Here is a 26742-nt window from a genome sequence, read left to right as displayed (position 1 = left end):
TGATTGATTGATTGATTTAAACAATTGGTTCATTTGATTGTGAGGGTTTGCATGCTCAAAATCCATAAGTCTAGTAGTACACCAGAAGCTGCAGTGCCATATCTACTTAAAGTCTTAGGGTAGACTCTTTGATGTGGCCCACTGTGCAGGCCCAGTGACTTCAGTGTTAATCACATGTAAATACCTTCTTAGTAACATCTACATTCCTGTTTGACATAACAATGGGTATTGTAGTTTTAAGCCTAAATTGATACATACAATTAACTACCATAGTCACCTCACCTGCCCACAGCTACAGCTATGCTGTTGTTTATAAGTGCTGGTCAAGTCAGTCCTAACTCATAATTTTTACTGAGTATAAAACCCTTTATAGGATTTCTGAGAAGTGGCTGGTGAATTTGAACTGCCGACCTTGAGGTTCAAACCGACCTTGTAGTCAAGTGCTTATCCTATAGTGCCACACCAGGACTCCTTCTGCAGTCTTAGCTATGTCCTGTATTATAGTAGTTACCAATTCAGGGTCTCCTCTCTCCCCAACTCCAGCACATTTCAGCCCTTATTGTCCATTTTTACTCAAGTCGTACTCACACATTAAGTCTCCATTTTTGTTGAAGATTATACTACTGCAGGATAATGCTCTGGATAATAACATAAGGTCAGTTTGAGCTGCAAGGTCAAGGTTTGCAGCCCTGACACACATATACGATTGTGAACATGGCATAGGACCAGACGAAGGTCAGGTCTTATATAGACCAGAGCTAACTCAGTAGCAACTAACAACAACAACTCTGAGTGATGCTTCTTTTCCAGACATTGTTCTAAGCCCTCAATATGTAATAGCTCAATCCTCACAGCAACTCTCAATGACAAAATACTACTATCATCACCCCCATTTTGTCAAGTGGGGGAACGGAAGCACAGTGTCTAAGCTTTTATCCATTGTGCCGTGAGGAACATCTCTCATGATCACATGTGGCTAAGTGCCTAAAGGGGATTTATCTCAGTTACCAGGTTCATTTTAAATGTTCATTTCTTTTTTTTTCTCTGACATTCATACATTGCTTCGGGTGCAGTAGGGTACAACTGTTAAGGAAAGAACTTCTGATCTGGACAGCTTTTCAGTTATGACACTAAACATTACTCAGAGTTGGTTCTCTCCTTGGGTTTTCTCTGTTGTTTCAGAGCCTTAAGCTTTTGACGGGAGGGCATGTTTGGTTTCGTATTGGATCCATTATTTACCTCCTTCCCTTCCAGTGTCTCTTACATACTTAGGTAATGTTACCACTAGCTCCATCCCTTGGCAGTTGCCTTAGGGTCCTGGGGACTGATAGGGATTCATCAAGGCCTCTGTTTTCCCCTAGAGCAGATCTGTGACAGATTAAGTGAAACGTTGACCCTTAGGGTTGAGCCATCCCTATTGTATAGGCTGCTAAAGCAGGGAGGGCATTTGACTCATTGTCCACCTTGTATGGATGAGGAAACTGAGGCCCAGCAAGATCTAATGTCCAAGTTCATTCTATCCTACATTGTTGTTACGTGGCGTGGAGTTGGTTCCAACTCATAGCACTGAAACCCTGAATAGGGTTTCTGAGGAGTGGCTGGTGTGTTTGAACTGCCGATCTTGTGGTTCATAGTCCAGTGATCATCCTATAGTGCCACAACAGGAGTACATTAGCTGGCTGCATTGTCCTTGGACATGTAATGAGTTGAACCTTGTTTGTCCACAGTTCATTTGGGCAAATACCTCGAGATCAACTCTCTATAAAGATCATTCTGGGTTTCTTTCTTTTTGTCCTCGATCTAATAATCAAACAAGCAAGATCATGTAACTAAATGAAGTAACAACTGGCAAGTGTTCAGTTGATTTCATAATACCTTTATTTTGTTTTTGATAGGTTTATGTGATTGATCCACTAGCTTGGATTTGATAATCAGAAATATTTAAACCTTTCCTTTCTCTTTAATATAAAGACTTAAAACATACTTCCACATAGTCACAGAAAGAGATAATAAGCCAGTGTCTTTTTGTTTAACAATCTGATAATAATTTAAAAGTAAGTGTCCTAATAAGGAGCCCTGGTGACATAGTGGTTAAAGCAGCCATTGCTAACCACTATGCAGAGGTTGGTGGTTTGAATCCAAAGTCATTCGATGGGAAAGAGATTTGGCAGTCTGCTTCCATAAATATCTGTGGCCTTGGAAACCTTAGGGAGCAGGTCTGTTCTATACTGTAGGTTCGCTTTGAGAATTGACAATAATGAGGTTGTTTTTTTTTTAATGCTATTAATACCATTAAACAAGACTGATTTGAGAGAAGGCCAATTTATATATTAATACAATGTCAAAATTACAAGATATGTATGGAGTGCAGTTTTATGACTTTCAGGTAGACTTGAAGGTGAGCCAAGTTTAGGAAGAAATGTCTCAATACTGGGAGTAAAGTGAAGAAATTATGAATGGGGGTGTCTAACAAGTTTAGAAGGTCTTATTCCCCACCTCTTTGTGGCATTGGTTTCAAGAGCACATTATAACATTAACAAAAATATCCTTTAATACAACCTCTTAAATAATTTTGCAGCTAAAATTCAATTTCATTTAGTAGGGTCTGAATTAAGTGATGTCACAGTTGTGATATTTTGTGTTTGTATATTACTTATAGCTATAGTCACTGCTTCAGCTAAAGAGACATAAATTGTAGGTTTTGAGCAAAGGGAGTTATTTCATGATCTTAAGAGACAGACTAGTTAGGTCTGGTGACAGAGTTTTCCTCTGGGGCTTGTGGCACCATGATACTTAATCTCAGATGACTTGATTGGACCTTGGCAGTGTCATTCCCATCAGTGCAGTGGAAAAGTGTGGATAAGGTTGGAGGTAGAAAGGTGTGAAAATTTGGTGGAAGAAAGCATGGTTTGAGTCCTTCAGAGTTTGAGGTGCTCATGGACCATCAGTTGGATTTGTACAAAAGTTGCCTGGATTGTATGGGGTTATAATTTATTATGCACAGTTGTACAAGACCAAGACCCCATTCAGAATCAGGTAAGAAGTTCCTTTAGAATGGGAAAGAACCTATATTGACCATTAATTTTATTTGGGTTTAAGAAGATTAAAAAGCTAAGCAACACTGTTGTTGAGTATTCCCTTTACATATCCATTTGGTATTATTTTAGTTGTTTTGTAGACAGTGAACATGGTGTCCTTACAATTCCTTCTGTTGGACAAATGCCCAATGTGATTTCCCCTTCCCTAGCCCCGTATATAGAAACAACAACAACAAATCAGATACTATTGAGGAGACTCTGAGTCATGGCAACCCCTGTCCTTCGTAAGGTTTTCAATGCATGATTTTTGGAAGTTGATTGCAGGCACTTTTTATTAGGCATCCTGGGTGGGTTCAAACCTCCAACCTTTTGGTTAACAGTTAAGCTCATTAACTGTTTGCATCACCCAGGGACTCCATGTGAATAAAGCTGTGTTTAATTAAAAGGATAATCTACTAGGATCTCAGTTTATTTCATTAAAAGGATAAGCTACTAGGATCCTCAGTTTATTTAATTAGAAGGGTAAGTTACTAGGCTCTCAGTTTGATTGTAGGTGATGTTATGTTGGTGGGGTGCTTTGCATTATACAGAAAGGCTATGGAGTTTTTTTTTTTCTCTCTCTTTCATTTTTTTCCTTTGTGATAAGATTAATACACGCCCATTGTAGAAATTTTAGAAAAAGCCCCAGGCATCAAGAAAAATCACCTGACCATATGAGCCAACCAAATTTTAACCATTATATATAGTTCCTTTCAGTCTTTTCCAGTGTAGTTCTAAATAGTTACGTTGTTAAGTGCCGTTGAATCGGTTCTGACTCAAAGTGACCCTGTATAGGGTTTCCAAGGCTATCAATCTTTACAGGAGCAGAAAGGCTCATTTTTTTCCTGTGAGAGAAAGATAACGGTATCATATTGTATAAACATTTTTGTGTCTTGCATTATAAAATGAAGGCAAGATCTTTGAGTCAGATTTGAAAGTATGGGTCGACTTTTGCAAGTGGGTCCAGGGCACAGAATCCATCCCAGGTAGGGAACAAGTCCACACAAGCCGAGGCATGATGGTTTAAGCTCTAGTGAATAGTTTACTTTGGATGTAGCATAAATAAGCTTTTGGGGAAATTGAAGAAGTGGGATTTCAGACTAGAAATATATATTGGGACAGATGATGGAGATTTTAAAATCTTAGGTTGTGGAGCTTATCTCCAATTCTGATAAAAATTTTTTTAAAAAATCTTCATCCTTCCTTCCTGATTCAAGTCACCAATTTTCAACCAGAGCTGCACATGATCACATCAATGATACTGAAAGACAATCCCAACAGTATGCCTTAGTGGTGAGCAGAGGGGGACAGGTAGGGAATAGTCATGGTATTTGGGTTTAAGAGACTTACCGGAATACTGACTTCTTTAATTTTGTATTTATTCCATTCTTCCATTTTCCTAGGAGAATATGAAAGTGTTACTCAGGCTTGTCTGTCTCATAATTCTACTGATTTCTTCTCTCAAGGCTGGTAAGTTAAGCATTTCTTTTTGTTCTCGTCAGCTGAAACAATAAATGATTTAGAATATATGAACTCACTTACCTAACAGAATCATTGTTATTAATGACTTCTATTGAATGATAGGACACAGAGCCTCATATTCTGAGAATTGTATTGCTGGGAGTTCCTTTAGGCATTTTCAAGTCTTCTTTCATTTTGCAGAACGGGAACTGAGGACCAGAAAGATTAAGAACCTTTTTGCTCAAGATCTTACTCTAGTTTCAGAGCAAGAGTTAAAATGTCTAGCCCACTTTGTTGCCGATCGAAGAGCATGATATGGGGGTTGACTGATATTTATTTGGAAGAGGTGTTAAGTGTATTCCTTATGAATCACAGTTGGAAACTATCCAGAGACTGTTCTTGGTTTATCTCTTTCTACTTCATCCTTTTCTCTTTTTCTCTCTCCCACCTTTACTATCACTGTATTGAACCTCCATCATGTATTGGAAAGACTGCAACAGTGAATAATACAAACAAAAATGTGTGGAGTTGATAGTCCATTAGGGGAGACTGACAATACATTAGAGAAGTAAGTAGATATTTATAACTATAGGGATACGTAGAGCCAGAAGAAGCAGGAAAAGGGGTATTAAATTGGGTTGAGGTAAGGTGAGTATAGGTAAAAATTTGTAATAGACTGGCCATGAAAGGCCTCATTGAGAAGTTGATTTTTGTGTTAAACCTGTAAAAAAGGAAATACAGAGCTATCTGGTTGGGTATGGAGAAACATTTCTGGAAGTATGTTGAAAACACTGGAGTCCAGAGAGTACATGGCATATTTCAGGACCTATAACACCAATATTACTTGAACCAGTAAGAAGTGGGGACATGTTAACAGACAGATCTCTTGGTTAATTGTTAGATGACAGAAGGTTGACTATGGAGAGTTTCATAGGCCTTTGTAAGGATTGTAGCTTGTTTACTGTTAGTGAAATGGGAAGACTTCAGAGTTCTTTGTTCAAAACTAGACAGGATAATCTGACATACATTTTAACAGGCTCATTCTAGTTACTGTTGAAAATAGATCATAGAAGGCACAGAGAGACCAGTTAAGAGGCTGCTGAAATCATCTAGGCAAGCTATCATGGTAGCTGGTTCCAGGCAAGAAATGATGGTGGTTTATACAAGGGTGGCAAGGAGAAATGAGAAGTAGCCAAATTTGGGGTATATTTTTTTGAGTGTAGTGCCAATAACACTTGCAGATGGCTTCGATGTATTGTGCAAGATAAAGAGAAGAATTAAGGAAAACTTAAGAGTTTAGGGTCTGAGCAAACATATGGTGGAGCTGTCATTGATGGAACTGGGGAAGATCAGGAGTTCAGAATGAATATAAATCTATCCATTAGATGTCTATCTAGTAATGTTGACTAGGTATTCTGAAGTGCAAAGGAGATAAAAACTTGGAGACATCAACAAACATCTGGTATTAGGGTCATGAGTGGATGGGATCACCTTGGGAGTGAATGTGGTTAGAAAAGAGAAGAGCTTCAAAGGCTGAGTTCTATGATCCTCTAAGAACTGGTGGTCTGGCTTTTACTGACCAGAGAACAAATGAAAGACAGGCCTGAATTGTATGCAGAGAGCCAGACAAGTATCCTGAAAGACAAGTGAAGGAAATATATCAATGGTGAGAAAATGGTAATAGTCATCAGATGTAGGTATGTAAAATAAGATGATGTCTGAGTGTTCTTTAATTTAGTACCTTAAAAACCATGGGTGATCTGGATCAGAACAGATAACCCTGGGGCAAAACGCAGATACACAGGAGAGTATGTGCCTAGCTGAGGACTTAAGGATTTATATTTGTCACTATCTTGTTGCTGCTACTACTACCCTCGCACTTCTTATGAGTTCTTCCTCTGACCAGAAGGTTGGTAATTTGAAGCCACCAGGAGAATTCCACAGGAGAAAGATGTAGCAGCCTGCTCTGGTAAAGATTTCAGCCTTAGAAATCCTGTAAGAAGTCTTACTCTGTTCAACAGGGGCACTAAGAATCAGAATCCTTTCTTATTCTGTTCCTCAGATTGGGTGATCTCAATGGATTTATCTTCAAGTTTGTTGGTTCTTTTTCTTCCAGACCACATCTAGAATTTCTCTATTTTCTTTCCAGAATTTATATTGGGTTCTTTGTCTTTGTTGATATTCGCTACTTAGTGAGAAGAAATTGTTAACATTCTCTTCTTTAATTCTCTAGTCATGATTCCCTTGAGTTCTTTGAATACATTTATGATAACTGAATTTACAGTGTTTGTATTCTAAGTCCAACATAGGGGCCTCCTTCAGGACACTTTCTATTGGCTTTTTTCCTATGCATAAACCATAAATATATTTATTATTTCTTTCAGATGTTATAACTTTTTAGTTGAAAATTGGACATTTTAAATAGTATAATGTAGCAACTTTAGAAATCAGATTCCCTCCCCCATGGTAAATTTGTTGCCTCATGGTGGTGTTGCTGTTGTTTTTGTTGTTGTTGCAGCTGTTTGTTTAATGACTTTCATAGGTTAATTCTGTGAAGTCTGTATTTTCTGTAGTGCAATTGCTGAAGTCTTTGCTTCATTAATTTAGGGGTCAGTTAATGATTGTCTGTGTTGTTGTTGTTGTTGTTGTTGTTGTTGTTGTTGTTGTTGCTAGGTACCATGAAGTCAGTTCTGATTCATAGCGACCCATTTCTGTTGCCACTATGCCAGTCCATCTCGTTGGGGTCTTCCTGTTTTTCTCTGACCCTCCACTTTACCAAGCATGGTGTTCTTTAGGGATTATTGTTGTTGTTAAGTGCCATTGAGTTGATTATGACCTACACTGACCCTGTATAGTGTTTCCAAGGAGCAGCTGGTGAGCTTGAACCACTGACTTTGCAGTTCAAACGACTTTGTAGTCTGACCCATTAGTCCACAGTGCTATACCAGGACTCCTCTCCTAGGGACTAGTCCCTTCTAACAATATGTCCAAAGTATGAGAGACAACAGTCCATGGTACTTTTAATATTCTTCACCAACACCAGAACTTAAATGCTTCATTTCTTCTATGGTCTTCCTTATTCGTTGTCCAACTTTCACATGCATATGAGGCTACTGAAAATACTATGGCTTGGTTAAGTATCTTAGTCCTCAAACTGACATCTTTGCTCTTGTACACTTTCAAGTGGTCTTGTGCAGCAGATTTGCTATAAGTTACCTTAAGTACCTTTGCTCTGGGGCTCTATGTGTGTGTGTTGGGGCTTGACTTCAATGCTTACAACTCTGAGTTGTCCTTCACTTCCTACTTGTGCCTAACTCAAAGATCAGTTATGTGTAAGAGACTGGTTCCTTTTGTAGTCTGTCCTGGGCACACACAGCCCCACATACAAATGAAGCCTTATACATTTTCCAGGAATATGTGATGGCTTTTCAGAGCCCCTTGTGAACATTTGGTTTTGTGGATCTTCCTTTTCTGTTTTCGTGCATACTCTTGTTTTCCCCAGTGGGTTTTGCAGCCTTAGGAAACTGAGATATTAAACTTTGCAACTGAATGTTTTCAACAAACACCTGAGGGGACATGACTTTTCCTATGGAGTGCTGAGTCACTGCAAATAACAACACCACTTCTAGAGTAGGACTTTTCCAGCAAAATGTCCTGGTCAAATAGTGACCAGGGCACTGTTTGAGGGACTTTTTGAGGCACTACAAACTCAGTTTGCCTCTTGTAAGCCTGTTGATATTCACAGCCTCTGTATTTGTAAGACTGCTGGGTTTCAAGACTATCCTGGAGCCAGGATGACGGGAATGGGAACAATTTAAGTTACAGAGAAACACACCCTGCTGTTACTACTGAGATTCAGCAATTTTTTTTTTTAGATAAATGCCCCTCTGGTTGATCAAGTCTTTGATCAGTTCCTAGAGTTCTGAAAGAGTCAATTTAGCAAATTGTTGTTGGTGCCTTTGCTGCTCTTTTAGAGTAGACATGAGATTGATGGAGGAGATCTGAGTCTCTAGTCTAGAATCCTGACTTCTGTTTTTGCTTGTTTGTTTTTCACATAAGGACATCTAATTTCTTGAGAGACTGTCTTTTCTCCACTGAATGGCCTTTGTACCTGTCAAAATTCAAGTGGATTCTTTCTGGGATTTCTAGTTGTTGTAGTCATATCTTTGACAATATTTCACTGTCTTAATTACTGATGATTTAGTCAGTCTTGAAATAAAACTGTGCCTTGTGCGACTGTTCACGATCAAAGTTGTTTGGTTAAGTTCATATGATTTTTAGAATCAGCTTGTCAATTTCTATGGAAAACTTTGCTTAGATTTTGATTGGGATTGAACTGAATATAGAACAATTTTGAAAGAACTGACAACAGTACTGAGTCTTCTGATTCATGAAAAAGAGTAGATCTTTCTATTTTTTTTTTATCTTCTTTAATTATTTAAGCAATATTTGTTATTTTTAGTGGGTAGGTCTTACGCATTTTTTGTCAGATTTATACTTATGTATTAATGTACTTTTAAAATATTCATGTTTTGATGATATTTTAAATGCTATTTAAGAAAAAATCACTTTCCATTTGTTCCTAATTATTTAGATACTATTTAGTTTTCATATTTGTGTGTGTCCTACAGCTTATTAATCCTAGTAGTTATTTTGTAGATTTTATAGAGTTTTCTACAATGATGATCATGTTTCTGTAAATAAAGATATTTTAGTTTTCCCTTTATACTCTAGATGACATTTGCTTATTTATCTTGCTTTAATGCACTGGCTAGATCTTCTACTATACTGTTGAATAGAAGTGGTTACAACAAACATCCTTGCTTTGTTTCTAATCTTATTAAGTAAGATGCTAGCTGTATATTTTTCATGGAGTTTGTGCTGTTAAGTGCCGTCTAGTCGATTCTGACTCATAGTGGCCCTGTAAAGAATTTCTAAGAAGCGGCTAGTGGATTTGAACAACCAACCTTAGGGTTTGCATTCCAGTACTTATGATGCAGCGACACACCTGTTTTTCATAGTTGCCCTTTATTAATTAGGTTCATGAAGTCCCCTTCTACTCCAAGTTTGTTAAAAAGATTAACAGGAAACAATGTTACATGTTACTGTAACTTTACTACACCTGTTGAAATCATTCTTGGGAGAAAGATACTGCCAGTATTAAAAATTAATTTGATAATATTAAGACTTTTTTTTTTTTTTTTTGCATCTCTTAAGCGGCCCTAAAAAGGTAATGAAAAAATTCCATTATCTTTCGATTCCATTTCTCATGAACATTTTGAAGTTCCCTCGTATGTTCATGAGGGAGACTGATTTATAATTTTCTTCATTTATAAGTGGTGCTGCAGGATAATGTACTAGACCACAAGGTCAGTTTGAATCTCAAGATCCACGGTTCAAACACGCCAGTCACTCCTCAGAAACCCTATACAGGGTCACTGTGAGTTGGAACCAACTTGACTGCACTTAAAAGCGACAATAACAATCTCTGGTTTTTACAAGGTTGATGATTCAAACTCAACAGCTTCTCCTTGGAAACTCTATACAGGGTTGCTTTGAGTTGGCACTTAACAACAACAATATCTGGTTTTGGAATTAGGCTAAATGTTCCCTCATTTTGGAAAAACTCCTGAGTTGGGCACTGTTTTTTTTTCTCTTCAGTGCTTTGGAAGAATTTATATAGAACTGGTATTTTTCATATGCAAATGTTTGATAGAATACACAAATAAAACCACGTAGGTCTGAAATTGTGATTATTATTATCATTGTGCAAAGGTTTTTAAACTACATATTCAGGGTTGGTTTTTTTTTTTTTTTTTATCTAGGCTCTCAGATTATTTATTTCTTCTTTTGAGACCTTCAGTAGTTTGTTTCTCTCAAGAAATTTGACCATTTCATCTAAGTTGTTGAACTTACTGACATAAATTTGCTCATAACATTCCCTGTTGTTGTTATTGTTGTTAAGTGTTGTCTGGTCAGTTCTGACTCATAGTAATCTTGTATAGGGTTTCTGAGGCGCAGTTGGTAGGCTTGAACCGTTGACCTTGTGGTTCGCAAGGTTAGGCTTTTGTTGATATTAAAGGTGACAGTGCTGCCTCTCTTGTTTCTAATAAGTTCAGCTAGCACTTTATCAACTCTCTTGGCTTTACGAACGAATTGGTGCTTTGTATAATTTATTTTTCTGTTTTCTATTTAATGGCCCTCTTCTCTGAACTGTATTATTTTCTATAATCTCTACTTTGGATGCAATTAGTTCTTCTCTTTCTAGTTTCTTAATGTGGAAGCTGAAGGCATCAGTTTGAGATCTTTCTTTTTTACTTACAGAGGAGTTTATGGCTCTCGGAATCCTTCAAACTAATATTTTAATTGCATTTCATATTTTGTGTGTGTGTGAAACCATTACAAGTATGTATTTCCAAGACTTTTTTTTACCCGTAAGCAGAAACTCTACAGTCACTAATCAGTAACTTCCCATTTCTCCCACCCTAGCCCCTATTAACCACTAATCTAATATCTTTCTCTTGCATTTGTCTGTTCTAGATATTTCATATAAGTGGGATCACATAACATTTGTCCTTTGGTTTCTGACTTATTTCATATAGTATAAAGCTTTCCCACCACTTGTCTGTCTGTTTGTCATGTTATGGTGGCTTGCATGTTGCTGTGATGCTGGAAGCTGTTCCACCAATATTTCAAATGCCACAGATCTTCCAGACTAAGACTACGAAGAAGGCTCTGGCAAAAAATTGGCCAGTAAAAACCTTAATAATAGCAGAAGAACATTCATATAGTGTCAGGAGATGAGTTCCTCAGGTTAGAGGGCACTCAAAACATGACTGGGGAATAGCTGCCTCCCACAGTGGGTAGAGTAAAGCTTTGGGACCTTCAGTTGCTGATGTGGTGGTGGTGGTATGCCGTGGAGTCAGTTCCAATTCATAGAGACCCTGCATAGGGTTTCTGAGGTTGTAAATCTTTACCAGAGCAGAAAGCCTCGACTTTCTCCCACAGAAACAATGGTAGTTTCGAACTGCTGATCTTGAGGTTAGCTGTCTGACTCATAATTACTATGCAACCAGAGCTCCTTATTTGCTGATGTAGCATGACTCAAAATGAGAAGAATCAGCTGCATGCATCCATGAATAATTGGGCATGCAATGTATGAAGTATAGATGTAGGAAAATTGCAAGTCATCAAAAATGAAATGGAGCAAAAAAAATCGACACCCTAACCATGAATGAGCTGAAGTGGACTGGTATTGGTTATTCTGAATCAGACAATCATATACTCTGCTAGGAATGATAAATTCAAGAGGAATGGTGGCACATTCATTGTCAAAAACCACATTTTATAATCAGTTCTGAAGTACAGTACTGTCAGTAATAGGATAATATCCATATGCTTACAAGGTAGACCAGTTAATAGGACTGTTAATCAAATTTACTCACCAACCACTAAAGCCAAAGATAACGAAATTGAAGATTTTAATCAACTTGTATAGTCTGAAATGGATCAAACATGCAATCAAGATGATTGATAATAACTGGTAATTGGAATGGGGAAGTTGGAAACAAAGAGGAAGGATCAGTAGTTAGAAAATGTAGCCCTGGTAATAGAAATGAAGCTAAAGATCGATCACATGATAGAATTTTGGAAGACCAATGACTTATTCATTGCAAATACGTTTTTCAGCAACTTAAATGGTGACTATACACGTGGACCTCACCAAATGAAATACACAGGAGTCAAATCAAGTACATTTGTGGAAAGGAATGATGGAAATGCTCAATATCCTTAGTCAGAACAAGACCAGGAGCCCACTGCAGAGCAGACTACAAATTACTCATAAGTAAGTTCAAGTTGAAGTTGAGGAAATTGAGAACCAAAGTACTACCTTGAATTTAGAGAACATCTCAAGAAAATTTGATGCGGTGAACATTAACAACTGAAGCCAGATGAATTATGGGATGACTTCAAGGACATCATACATGGAGAAAGCAAAAGGCCATTGAAAATACTGTAAAGAAAGAAAAGATCATAATGAATGGCTTCAAACTTAAGGTTTGTAGGATGATGCAGGACCAGGCAGCCTTATATTGACAGGGAGTTAGTTGAATCTGTGGATTGATTGGGTGGTATTGCCATTTTGTTGACTTGTCTTTCAATCTATGGACATGGGATGTCTTTCCTTTTATTTTGGTTCCCTTTCATTTATTTCAGCAGAGCTTTATGATGGTTAGTGTGCAGCTCTTACTTCTCTGATTAAATTTCTTCCTATTCTTCTGTAGACAGAGTCAGAACTGACTTCATGGAACCCACCAACAGGATTTAACATTTTGAAGATTCATTCCTATTTAGCATGTCTCAGAGCTTTCATCTGTTGATGGACAGTTGGGTTGTTTTCTACTTTTTAACTTTTGTGAACAATGCTGCTGTAAACAATCTGTTGGCGTTTCTACTTTCCAGTCTTTTGGGTATATACCGATGAACCGAATGCTAGGGGCATAGGGTAATAATATGTTTAACTTTTTGAGGAGCTACCAAATTGTGTTCCAAAGTGATGGCACTATTTTATATTCCCACCAGCAGCAGACAAGGGTTTCAGTGGCTTCAGACCCTCACCAACACATATTAGTAGTTTTCTTTGATTTGGGGGGATTATAGCCATCCCGGTGAGTATGGTGTGGAGTATGATATGCATTACCCTAATAACTGGTGGGGGTGGGTGGGTACAGTGGCTCATAGGATAAGCACTGGATTGTGAACCAAAAGATCAGCAACTCAAGTCTACCAGTCGCTCTTTGGGAAAAAGATGAGGCTTTCTGTTTTTGCAAAGAAGTAGAGCATTGAAAACCCTATACAGGGTTACTAGGGGCTAGAACTGACTCTACAACACTTAGCAACAACAACAATAACTAATGACACTCAGCATCTTTTCATTTGCATATTGGCCATATGGACCTCTGAAAAATGTCTATTCAAGTCCTTTGCCAATTTTAAAACTGGTTTGTTGGTCTTTTTGTTGTTGAGTTGTAAGGAGTTCTTATATATTGTTGTTGTTGTTGTTGTTAAGTGCCGTTGAGTCGGTTCCGACCCATAGCGACCCTGTATTGGGTTTCCGAGGGTGTAAATCTTTATGGGAGTAGAAAGCCTCATCTTTCTCTCTCGGAGCAGCTGGTAGTTTCGAACCACTGACCTTAAGGTTCGCAGCCCAATTCGTAACCACTACGCTACCAGAACTATATACACTGGATATTAAATCCTTTTGGAATATATTGTTGTTGCTAAGTGCTGTTGAGCTGGTTCTGACCCATAGCAACTCTGTATAGGGTTTCCACAAAGCAGCTGGAGAGCTTGAACTGCCCACCTTGCAGTTCAAACTGAATATTTTACTCCCAATTTGTTGATTGTCTTAATTTTATTGATAAATACCTTTGAAGCACAAAAAATTTTTTAATTTGGTAAAGCTCAATCCATTACTTCTTTTGTTACTTGTGCTTTTAGTGTCATATTTAAGAATCTGTTGTCAAATCTAAGGTCATGATGATTTATCTTTCTATTTTCTTCTAAGAGTTTTATGGTTTTGCTTCTTAAGTTTAGATCATTGTGCTATTTGAATTTATTTTTGTATATAATGGGGACTACTTCATTTTCCTGTATGTGGAAATCCACTTGTTCCAGCATTATATATTGAGGAGATTAGTTTTTCCTGTGAACTTGACATTCTTATTGAAAATTAATTGCCCATAGATACAAGGATCTGTTGCTTTACCCTCAATTTTATACCATAGGTACATATGTCTGTGCTTATACATGTTTTGATTACTGTAGGTTTGCAGTAAATTTTGCTATCAAGAAATGTGAGTTCTTCTACTTTGAACTTTTTCAAGATTGTTTTGACTTTTTGGGACCCTGTGGAATTCCATGTGTCTTTGAGGATCAACTTTACCATTTCTGTAATATTGACAGTTAGTTGAATCTGTGGATTGATTGGGTGGTATTGCCATTTTGTTGACTTGTCTTTCAATCATGGACATGGGATGTCTTTCCTTTTATTTTGGTTCCCTTTCATTTCTTTCAGCAGAGCTTTATGATGGTTAGTGTGCAGCTCTTACTTTTCTGATTAAATTTCTTCCTATGTATTTTGTTTCTTTAGATGCTATTGTAAAATGAATGGTTTTATTAATTTCCTTTTCAAATTGTTCATTGCTGGTGTATTGATATCCACCTGTTTTTTGTGTGTTGATATTGTGCCCAACAACTTTTTTGAATTAATTTATTTGCTTGAGTACCTGTCTTATGGAATATTTGAAGGGTTGTATATATAAGATTGGACTCATGGTTTGACACTATAATGTCAGCACTGAACTGAGAATCACAGATTGTTGTGAAAACCTACTAGCTACTCCTCAGAAACCGTATACAGGGTCTCTATGAGTCAGAACCTACTCAATGACACTGAACAACAACAACAATGTATATAGGAGTGTGTCATCTGCAAGTAAGATGATAATTTTACAACTTTCTTTCCAATTTATGTGCCCTTTATTTTCTTCTATTGCCTAACTACCCTAGCTAGAAGGAGCTCTGGTAGCGTAGTGGTTACGAATTGCGCTGCTAACCTCAAGGTTGACAGTTCGAAACTACCAGCCGTTCCGTGGGAGAAAGATGAGGTGTTCTGCTCCCGTAAAGATTTACAGCCTCGGAAACCCTGCTCAGGGTCACTATGAGTCTGAAATGATTCCATGGTACTAACAACAACAACCCTAGCTAGAAAATCCAGATCAATTTTACACATCAGTGGTGAAATGAATCATCCTATTCTTTGTCCTCATCTAAGGGAGAAGGCTTTTGTTCTTTCATCATTGAGTACAGTGTTAGCTGTGTTTCATAAATTCTGTGCATCGTGTTGATAAAAATCCCATTGGTTTAGACATGTTTGTAGCTGACTTTTTAAATCATGAAAACATGTTGGATTTCGTCAAATATCTTTTCTGCTTCAATTGAGATGAGCTTTTTGTTTTGTTCTTTAATGTGTCTTAGTAGTTAATTTTCTTATGTTGAACGGCTCTAACATTTCTGGGATAAGTTTTTCTCAAAATGCTTTTGGATTCAGTTGCTAGTGCTTTGTTATAGACTTTTGCACCTATATTCCTAAGGGATATCAGTCAATAATGGATATCAGTCAATAATTTTCTTTACTTGTGGCATCTTTATTGGGCTTTGGTATCAGGGTAATGTTGGCCTTATAGGATGAGTTAGAAAGTCTTCCGTCCTCTTCTGTTTTGAGGCTAAATTGATGAAGGATTTGTGTTATTTCTTTTCTTAATATTTGTTCGAATTCAGCAGTGAAATCACCTGGTCATGACTTTTCTTTTTTGGGACATTTTTATGACTAATTTAATTACTTTTTTTGTTTATAGATCTACTGACATTTTCTTTTTGAGTCCATGTAGATAATTTGTATGTTTTACTAGGATTTTTTTCACTTCATCTGGATTATCTCATTTATTGCGGTATAATTATTCATATTATTGTACTTTAATCCTTTTTAATTTATGTATGATTGGTAGTAATGCTCCCAAATTCAAGTTTAGTTTACGTATTTGCAATTTGCCTTTTCAAAGTACCAACTTTTAATCTCCTAATTCTCTCTGTTGCTTGTCTCTTCTCCATTTCATGATCTCTGCCATAGTCTTTTTTTCTTGTTTCTTCTACTAGCTTTGAGCTTAGTCTGCTCTTCTTTTCTTTGCCAAGTAAGTAGGTTATTGATTTATTTTCTCTTTTTTGATATAGACATTGGTAGCAATTCATTTCCACCTGAGCCAGTGCCTTTGCAGCAGCACCCCATTCATTCTTCTGTGCTTTCATTTTTTTGTTAGTGTCTAAAATTTTTTAAATTTCATTTTGTATTTCTTTTTTGACCCCTTGGTTGTTTAATAGTGTGTTGTTTAGTGTCCATGTATTTGTGAATTTTCCAGTCTGTCTTCTGTTACTGATTTCTGATTTCATCCTGTTGTGGTTGGGGAAGATACTGTATGATTTCAAGCTCTTAAAATTTATTGAAACTTGTGACTTGGCATATGGTCTGTTCTGGAGAATGACCCATGTGTGTTGAAGAAGGATATGTCTGAAATTTCTCTAAACATAGGGGAAAAACAAGTAAAACAAAACAAAAAACACAAAAATCCACCTCTTCAATTTTGGCTGATTATATCTGAGCCAGGACATTCCTTCAACACTTATCCCGTCTTGTTCTGAGCCTAGGATTCAGTCTATAATGAAAACAAAAAATATCTTAGATATTTGCTGATTATGCATCTTGCTGGGCATGGATATGACTTTCCAAATTTCATATCTACATAGGTATTTTTGAATTCTCCAAATTTCCAAAGAAATTCACATTTGACTTCTTCTCCCAGTCCTTAAGACATCTATTGTATGTTTCAGTCACATTCATTAACCCAGGCGGCTACAAGTGGTTTCAATTTGGAGGCAGTACATTTCATTCCTCTGGTAGCGTAGTGGTTATGAATTGGCCTGCTAATCCCAGGGTCAGCAGTTTGAAACTACCAGCTGTTCTGCTGGAGAAAAATGAGGCTTTCTGCTCCCGTAAAGATTTACAGCCTCTGAAACCTTGTACAGGGTCACTATGAGTCGGAACCAACTCCATGACACATAACCACCACCACTACCACCACATTCCATTGCCATAGTGACCCTATAGAATAGAGTATCAGTTTTCCAAGGCCGAACAACAACAATCAGCTTCTTTTTGGCTTAGCAGCTGAGCATTTAACTATTGTGCCATTAGGGCTCCTTAGTGCAGGTATACTTGTGATGAATTTGCACAGCTTTTTTTTAATATTTGAAAAGGTTTTTATTTAGTCTTTGTTTTTTCCATATTTTTATTGTAAAAAAGATTGCTGTTATTATTTAGTGCTGTTGATTCGATTCTGACTCATAGCGACCCTGTATAGGGTTTCCAAGGAGCCTCTGGTGGGTTTGAACCACCAACGTTGTGGTTAGCAGCTCAGTGCTGATCCTACAGCACCATTCCAGGACTCCAAAATGAGATTTGGTGTTGACTGTTTTCCTTCAGTACTTTTTAAAGATATTTCCCCACTCTCTCTGGCTTATATTGTTTCTGACGAGAAAGTTGCATTGCTTGTGTTGTTTTTCCTCTCTATGACATATGTCATTTTTATCTCTTGCATCTTGTAGGATTTTCCCTTTATCAGTGGTATTAAGCAATTTGTTTAAAATGTATTTGGTGTGGTTTTGTTTTTGTACCTGGGTATGTTGTGATTTGGAGGTCTGTGGTATTTCATTTTCATCAAATTTTGAAACTTTTCAGACAGTTTCAGACAAACTTCAAATATTTTTTCTGTTTTTTCCTACATCTCCTCTTCTGGGATTTATAGTATACATGTTGAAGATGTCCCACAACTGCATTTGATACCCTGTTCATTTTATTCACCAGTTTTCTCTCTGTGTTTAATTTTGTATAGCTTCTAATGCTTTGTCTTCATGTTAACCTTTTCTTCTTCAATGTTGAGTCTGCCTTAAATGCAACTTAATCTAAATTTTAACCCAGACATTGTAATTTTCATCTCCAGATGTTTAATTTGGTTTCCTCTTTTAACAAATCTCTTTCATTAGGTAAACACTGTTACACAGTAATTCAAATTTAGAGGAATGGACAGGCATGCAGGCTTAATAGATGTGGAAAGGAAAGTGAGAGTGTACCCACGAATATATATAGGTTTGACTGAGGATATTTGTTACAAATCTATCCAGGAATGGTGGTACCTACAGGAGACGAAGTTATGAGAACTTCCTTAGACTTAACAAAACACCTTGAGGGAATGAGTCACTGTTCTTGGAGGCTCAAGTCCATCATCTCAGGGAACATCAAAATTAACTAGTATACCAATATCCACGAAAATAACATTCTATATCCTACCTTGGTGAGTAGTGACTGAGATCTTCAAATCTCATGAGCGGCTATCTAAGATGCAACTATTGGTTTCTCCCTGTCCAGAGGAAAGAAGAAGGATGGAAATCAAAGTCGCACGGAAACAGTTAGTCCAGTGGACTTAATGGCCCGCATGAACATTAGTCTCCATGACTCTGAGATCAGAAGAAGTAGTGGTACCTGGCTACCACCACCAACTCCTCTTAAAGGGATCACATAGAAACTCCTAACTAGAGTTGGGGAAAACTCAAAATCATTAAAAAAGAAAAGGCCAGACTTACTAGTCAGATAGAGAATGGTGGAATTTCAAGACTATGGCCTCTATTCACCCGTCAGGTCTCGAAATGAACTCACTCCCCCCACCCCCCCACTCAATTTTCAGCGAAACAATAACAATAACACTAGTGAGATATGCATACCTTAGAATCATCAACCATGTGAAATCAAAAGGGCAGTATTTACCCAAAGACAAGTTTCAGAAGAGTTTGGGGGAAGGAGGAGTGGAAACAAGAAACAGGGAAGAAGTGGGATAAGTGATTTTACATTGTGGAATTGCAACCAATGACATGAAACAAATTGTATATGAGTTTTTTTCATGGAAAACTGATCTCCTCTGTAAACCTTCGCCCGATTCACAAAAAGTAAAACAAATACACTTTTCATTTTTCTACTTAGCATCTTAAACAAATTAAACACAGTAGTACTATTGTTTCACTTTCTGTATCTATTATGTCATTCATATAATTTTTGGATTTTTTTTTTTTTATTCATTTACTTTTTATTTTAGTTTGGGTGGAAGTTAACCTAAGAGATTAAAAACTATACATTTTGTCTTGTGATTTTGGTTGCAGTCACCTCTAAATAACAGTACTCTTTTGTTACCTCCCTGCATTTCCATTCATCCTTCTTTCCTGCCTCATCTTGTCTTCTGAGCTTTGTTTTTGGACACATACTGTCCCCCTCCCACTTTTAAAATCTTATGTAGTTTATTGTACATTCCTCCCTGGTATTATTGTTCACTATATAAGCAATCATGTCTATTGTTTGCCTGAAATTTAGATGCTTTTTAATTGGCTTGTATATTTTTTCTCATTATGTGTTGTATATTGATGTGTTTTTTTTTTTTTTTTTTGAATGTCTGGCAATATTTGATTTTATATTAGACACTATAGATTTTACTCTATTGGATGCTAGATATTTTTGTATTCCTAAAAGTGCCCATGAGCTTTGTCCTCTCATATGATTGTACTTGAACATAGTTTGAGCTTTTCAGGGCTTGTTTTTAAGCTTGCCTTTAGGTAGGATCAGGACAAGGTGTATTCTAAGCTGTGATGCTATAGGATAAGCACTGGATTGCTAACAACAAGGTAGGCGGTTCAACCTACCAGCCGCTCCTCGGAAACCCAACACTATCACTATGAGTCAGAACTGACTTGACGGCCCTTGACAACAACCATTTTCTCCAATGAAGTCCTGGTGGTGCAACAGTTAAGTGCTTGGTTGCTAACTGAAAGACTGGCAGTTTGAATTCACCCAGTAATTTTGAAAGATCTGGTCATCTGCTTCCATAAAGATTACAGCCAAGGAAACCCTGTGAGGCAGATCTACTTTATCACATGAGACTCCAGTGAGTCAGAGTCAGTTTGATAACACCCACCAACAACAGTTTTCTCCAACTGCTGAGGCAAAATCCTTCCTAATACTCCAACCTGTGCCTCATGATTAATGAGACTTTCCATTTCTAGCTTCTGGGAAAGCAACTGTTTCCTGTATTGCTCCAAATATAATCCTTTTGGTTAAGGAGTGCTGGTAACTCAGTGGTTAAACGCTCAGCTGCTAAAGCTTGGAAACCCTATCGACAGTTCTACTTTGTCCTAGGATTGTTATGAGCATGAATTGGCTTAACATCAATGGTTTGGGCTGTTTTAGAATCCTTTTGGAAGGTTTTCATCCTGGCCTTGTGTAATCTCTTTATATTCTTACGCAGCTCAGTGCTCATCTGTACTCTCTAGGACAACTCTGTTGCATCTCCATTACTCTTTCCTGTGCAGTGCTCATCTGTTTGGTACCTTGTTCTGCAAACTCTTGGTCTACTTGGATTTCCAGCTTCATCATCTCAACTCAGAGAGAACATTGGGTCTCGCCTGTGTTTCCTTTCTGCCATGTAATGGCCTGGAATCTCGCTTTAGGAAGTAGATCGGGATTTATCACATTTCTTTCCTATCAATATGAGTTCTCTGTTCTTTCTTCCCTAATAATTCAGTGTCTTAAACATTATTGTTTCACATATTTTTTCCATTTTTTAAAAAGTTGTTTCAATAAATCTAGTTCCTGTTGCTCCATCTTGTACCAAAGCAGATGTCTCTCTACCTATATGATCTTCATTTTTAAATTACTGAAGAGGTGGTTAGAAAGGTTAAATAAATTGCTAAGGACACAGAGCAACTAGACTTGACTATAAATCTACCATACTTCCATGATAATTTTCTTAATTGTGATGCTATAAAGTATTCATATATAATATGAATTGATGCATTTATACTGAAAATATTTAGTCTGAGCTATTATTACATTAAGAAACACTGGTAACATTTTTATGCAAATTGCTTTTCCCCCTCCCTTTTAAAGATAAATGCCAGGAAAATGAAGAAAAAATAGTTACAATTTTATCTGCAAATGAAATTTTTGCCTATCCGTGTTTTATTATGTGGACTGAAAACAAAGACACTACAATTTGGTATAAAAATGACAAGAAGACACTCATATCTATGGAAAGAGATTCCAGGATTCATCAGTTCAATGATAAACTTTGGTTTGCTCCTACTAAGGTAGAGGACTCAGGATATTATTATTGTGTGGTAAGGTAAGAAAGTATTGTTTATTGTGAGTTAAGTCAAACATTATTGCTACTTAATCAGTATTGTTTCTCATGGTGGTGGTGCTTTGTGCCGTGGAGTCAGTTCCGACTCACAGAGACCCTATATAAGGTTTCCAAGGCTGTAAATCTTTACGGGAACAGAAAGCCTCATTTTTCTCCCATGGAACAGCTGGTAGTCTCAAACTGCTGACCATGAGGTTAGCAGCCTGACTTGTAACCACTACACTTCAATTCATACATGGATGGGTTTATTCCAAATAAAACGTACTTAAATATGTCTTTGTGAAAATTCGTTGACTGCAGACCAGTTCTGTCAGTAATACATTTGTCTTAGTCTCCTGAGGGGACCTTCAAAGAAGAAGGTCAGAGCAAAACAGTGGCTTCAAAGGAGATCTTCTGGGCCAGTTCAATTCAAGGCAGAGTGGTCAGCTAGAAGGTTATGATGATTGCTTTGGGGAATTCCCAAGGGCTAATCTTGATAGATTTTCTCAAAGGGTATGAGATGAGCATGGAAGATTCTTTTGAAGAGAGTTTAAGAAAATTGAAAACTGCATTGTTGAGAAAAAGGTCAGGAAAATTGCACCGAGGAATTTTTTTCCCCATCACAACAATGTACCTACTCATTCTTTGACAGTTCAAGGGCTGCCCTAGAAGAATTTCCTTGGAAACTTTACTATACCCATCCTATAGCCTTGATCTTGCCCCTTCAGACTTGATTTTGTTTTCAAAACTGAAAGAACATTGAAAAGGAACACAAATTGATTTCTTCAAGAATGCTAAAGTGGCTTTTTGCCATGGTGTTGATTGGAGTGCACAGAATTCTTAGGATAAAGTTTGTTGTTAAATGCCATCTAGTTGGTTCTGACTCATAGCAACCCTGTATAGGGTTTCCAAGGAGCAGCTGGTGGGTTTGAACTGCTGACCTTGTAGTTTGCAGTCCAGTCCTAATCCTGCAGTGCCACAGCAGGAATCCTCAGAATTGGAAGTAGCACCTTCAGAAGTATTGTTGTTGTTAAGTACCGTGGAGTCAGTTCCGACTCATAGTGACCCTGCACAGGGTTTCTGAGGCTGTAAATCCTTACGGAGCAGAATGCCTCATCTTTCTCCTGTGGAACCGCTGGTAGTTTCGAACTGCCGACCTTGAGGTTAGCAGCCTAATTCGTAACCACTACGCTACCAGAGCTCCTTCAGAAGTATATGTAGACCTAAATAGAGGATCTGTCAAGGAACAACTGCTTCACAGTTTGATACTATTTTGTTTAATAAACAAAATATGTATGATTTGCTACAATACTTCTTGACATATCCTCATGTTTTACAAAACTGTGTGGGATAGCTTTTAATAGTGCTATTGTCATGCCTTTTATTTTATTTTAGAAATTCAACTTACTGCCTCAGAAATAAAGTAACTGTGAAATTTGTGGAGAACGAACCTAACTTATGCTACAGCATGGAAGCTCAGTTTCCACAGAGATTACCTATTGGAGAGAGTGGACTACTTGTGTGCCCTAAATTGGATTTGTTTAAAGATGAAAACAATGCATTCTACAATATACAGTGGTATAAGGTATTTCTAAGTATGGTATTTTACTTTTCTAGCAAATGAAGTCATTTTCTGTCATGGACAGTATCGTGAATTTGCAGCATGATTTTCAATTTATTTTATTTTGCTATTTGAATAGTGGATCTTACTGGGAAATTTTACAAGAATTCTAAGACTTTATATATTTAGTTGGAAACTTTATTAAAACTCCCTCTTGCCTTCATTTAGTAAGATGCCATTGAGAAAAGTAGTAGTAGAAATAAAAGCATTTGCTGGAAGGTTGCTAGAAATATACTGTTTATATGTGGTTGTGGTTGTCTAACTGCCGAATCATAGTGACCCTGTATAGGGTTCCTAAGGAACGGTTGGTGTGTTTGAACTGCCAACCTTGTGATTCAAACTGACCTTGCAGTCCAGTGCATTAATTGCAGCGCCACACCAGGACTCCGTATGAGGGGTACATTTAGTCCTGTTGTGGCTGTGTGATAAGCACTGGACTGCAGAGTCAGTTTGAACTACAAGGCTGGGGCTTCAAATCCTCAGAAATGCTACTCAGGGTGGCTGTGGGTCAGAATCGACTCTACAGCACTTAGAAACAACAAGAAGGCATTTTGGAGACCTAGTGTGGTGTTGCAAGATAAGTACTGGACTGCTAACTGCAAGGTTGGCCATTCAAACCCACCAACCACTCCTTGGAAACCCTATACAAGGTCACTATGACTCAGAACCAACTTGATAGATAGCACAGGATACTTATGAACAATATGTTATTTTGGGTTTTGTTAATGATATCAAGTGGTCATTGAATAACCTAGTGGTTTCTGTAATTGCCTCAAAAGTGGATTGGCTTGCATATTGTGGAACACATAACGTTTGTTATCTTTCACCTGCTAGACCATTGAAGCATAAATGGGGAATCAAATTAAATAAAGTTAAGATATGCAAAATAAATAAGCGCAACAAAGAAGGGAAGTACATAATTGTTAAGAAAAGGTCCTCAAACATGGATTTCTTGCAAAATAATTTTGTGTTCATGTGTCTTCGTAGCACAGATGTATAGGCATAAATATTTGATATCCTGGGAATATAATTGTCACCAAAAAAAGAGAAAGAAATGCAGTGATTAAGTATTTTTTTTAATATATATATGTTAAGTATTTGTTATACAGAAATGTTTCAGTGTATTTTATATAGCATTTACTAATGAGAAGAAATGGAATTCCTTTTACCAGTCGACTGGGAAAAGTTACTAATTGTTTTTCAATGCTTCTTCCTCTCTTCATCTAGGATTGTAAACCTTTACTTCTTGACAATATAAAATATGCTGCAGAAGGAACTAAACTCATCATAAAAAATGTGACTGAAGAAGATACAGGGAAATATTCTTGTCACACAACCTATGTATACTTGGGAAAGCAATATCATATTTCCCGTGTCATAGATTTCCTTCCTCTAGGTGAGTCGTAGCTCCCACCTGAGGAGCTCAGATCTGGAAAGGCCCAGATGCCATAGCTTTCATATTGGCTTTATTGTCTATGGTGGAACTAAATCCAAAATAAGTTCAGCCACTAGCCAGTAAGTCACGTGGCAAGCTTAGTTTAGTTGTTTGTTTTTCAAATTGCTGAATACTAGAAGTTTTTTTCCATTCTTGCTTTAAATGCATTTAACAGATGATAAGCGATATTTTCAGCTGAATTAGGATGCTTGTTGTGCTTTGACGGGGCTAAAAATGATTGTTTCAGAGAGCTTATTGGGTTCCTGCTGGCTGATGTATGGGAACGGTTCTGTGAACTTTTGCTTGAGGAACCTGAGTGTTTAGCAGCAGAGGATTGGCAAGATGGGGCAGACACTGATGGACTTTGGAGTAAGTTGTAGTTCCAGAATCTTCCTCATGTTACTTCTGTGATTTGGGCAAGTTATTGACTCTCTTTACTCCCATTTCTACATTTGTAAGAAGACGATAGGAATTCACAAGATGGTTAGGAAGGTTGTTGCTAGGTGATGTCAAGTGAATTCTAACTTCTTGTGTGGACAAAGTAGAAGTGTCCCATGTCCTAATCTGTTCCCATGGTTATGGGACCAGATAGCCACATCTCTTCTTTGATAAAACCCCTGCCTGGTGGGTTTAAAACACTTACCCTTTGATTAGTAGTTGACCACTTAACTATTTCAGGTTCAGATATTCTAAGCTTATGGTTACTTGTCAAGAGAAAAAAAACAACAATAACAGCAACAACAAACATTGTTGTCAATTAGATTGCGACTCATAGTAACACTGTGGCAGAGTAGAATTGCTCCACAGGGTTTTCTTGACTGTAACCTTTACAGAAGCAGATTGCCAGGCCTTTCTTCCCTGCCCCCACTGGTTGTGTTAGAACAGTTAATCTTTAAGATAATAGTACAGTGCAAACAGTTTTTCTACCAGGAACCTTGCAAAGCTTAGTACATGCATATATGATGATTGTTATTGTTAATTTTTCTAAGGCATTCAGTTATCTCCAAACCACTAACTATTTTCATAGTAAAGGTTATTTTGAAACTAACCAGAGAACAACAAAATGACATGGGTAGAATGCTGAATTTTTGTACAAATACCAGAACTTTACACATTTTCAGTGTATTCTAACCAGGACATTTTTTGTTTTTAAATTAAAGGAGTCACGATTAATAATTGGGAGAAAGATGAGGCTTTCTACCCCTGTAAAGATTTACAGCCTTGGAAACCTTGTGCAGGGTCACTATGAGTCGGAACCGACTCCATGGTACTTAACAACAGCCTTGGAAACCTTGTGCAAGGGTCACTATGAGTCGGAACCGACTCCATGGTACTTAACAACAACAACATAAACTGAGACTGTTCCAAGCAAACTGGTACTATGATTATATATATATAGCTACATTTTTCCAATTCTATAATAACTTTCTTTCAGAGACTGATTTTATTAAATAAAAATTAATATTCTGCCTCGGTCCTAAAGGCATCAGTGACTCCTAATTGTTAATGTTCTTTATATTACAATCATTTACTTGAGTTTTTAGTAGCCGCTCTGGTCATTATAAGCTCTGGCTTGTGTTTCTTGAGACAGTGAGTATAGCAGCAGACAGAAGTCTACGGGGATCTGGACTTTGGAAAAGTATTCCAAGAAGTGAAGTAAAAGCTTTGTCTCCTTTTCTGATTCCATGTGTAGAAACAATATATTTTTATCATTTGTAGAAACAATATACTTCCATCATTATAGAAACAATATCTGTTAATCATATGTAGAAGCAATGTATTCTAATATTTTGTTTTCTTCTCAAGGCCCATCATCAATGATACTTTGTGCTTTTTGTTCCATTATCAATGATGCTTAGTGCCTATTGTTTATTACCAGAGCCAAAAATATTTATCAAGCATTTACTATGTGCTGGATTCTGTTTTAGATAAATATGTGTGTGGTGCTGTGGGTTAATGCACCAGACTGCAAAGCCCTTTGCACTGCAGAGTCAGCAGTTCAAGCTCACCAGCTGCGTCTTGGAAACCCTATACAGGGTCACTGTGGGTTGGAACTGTTTCGATGGCACTTAACTACAAGAGCAATGGAACTTAGTTTCTCTTCTCCTCCTTTGCCTTCTCCCCTTTTCTGTCTCCTCCCCTTCCTTCTCCTCCTTTTCCTTTTTATTTATTTGACTGAGGTGTGATATAGGGCTTTTTTGGCCACTGACCAACCATTGAATTCAGTTTTCTTGTAAAAAGAAAAGTCAGATTAATTTTGAGGACTCACTGATACTTTCATGCCTGTTTGAATACATTGGAGTTCCCTTATGT

At 37.3% G+C, this 26742-nt stretch overlaps 1 protein-coding gene across 1 annotated transcript in view; it reads left to right on the top strand.

The window, feature by feature from the left end:
- IL1R1 (interleukin 1 receptor, type I) overlaps nt 1-26742 on the top strand; it is a 120055-nt gene that overhangs the window by 15760 nt on the left and 77553 nt on the right. Inside the window, exons 3-5 of the mRNA XM_006870765.1 lie at nt 21142-21376; nt 22769-22958; nt 24222-24390. Coding sequence (XP_006870827.1) covers nt 21142-21376; nt 22769-22958; nt 24222-24390 — 594 coding nt within the window. The remainder of the gene's footprint in view (nt 1-21141; nt 21377-22768; nt 22959-24221; nt 24391-26742) is intronic.

This window comes from Chrysochloris asiatica, unplaced genomic scaffold (genome assembly GCF_000296735.1).
Source record: "Chrysochloris asiatica unplaced genomic scaffold, ChrAsi1.0 scaffold00150, whole genome shotgun sequence".
NCBI lineage: Eukaryota > Metazoa > Chordata > Mammalia > Afrosoricida > Chrysochloridae > Chrysochloris > Chrysochloris asiatica.
Note: the sequence above shows the minus strand (reverse complement) of the source record. Positions and strands in the feature narration are given on the sequence as shown.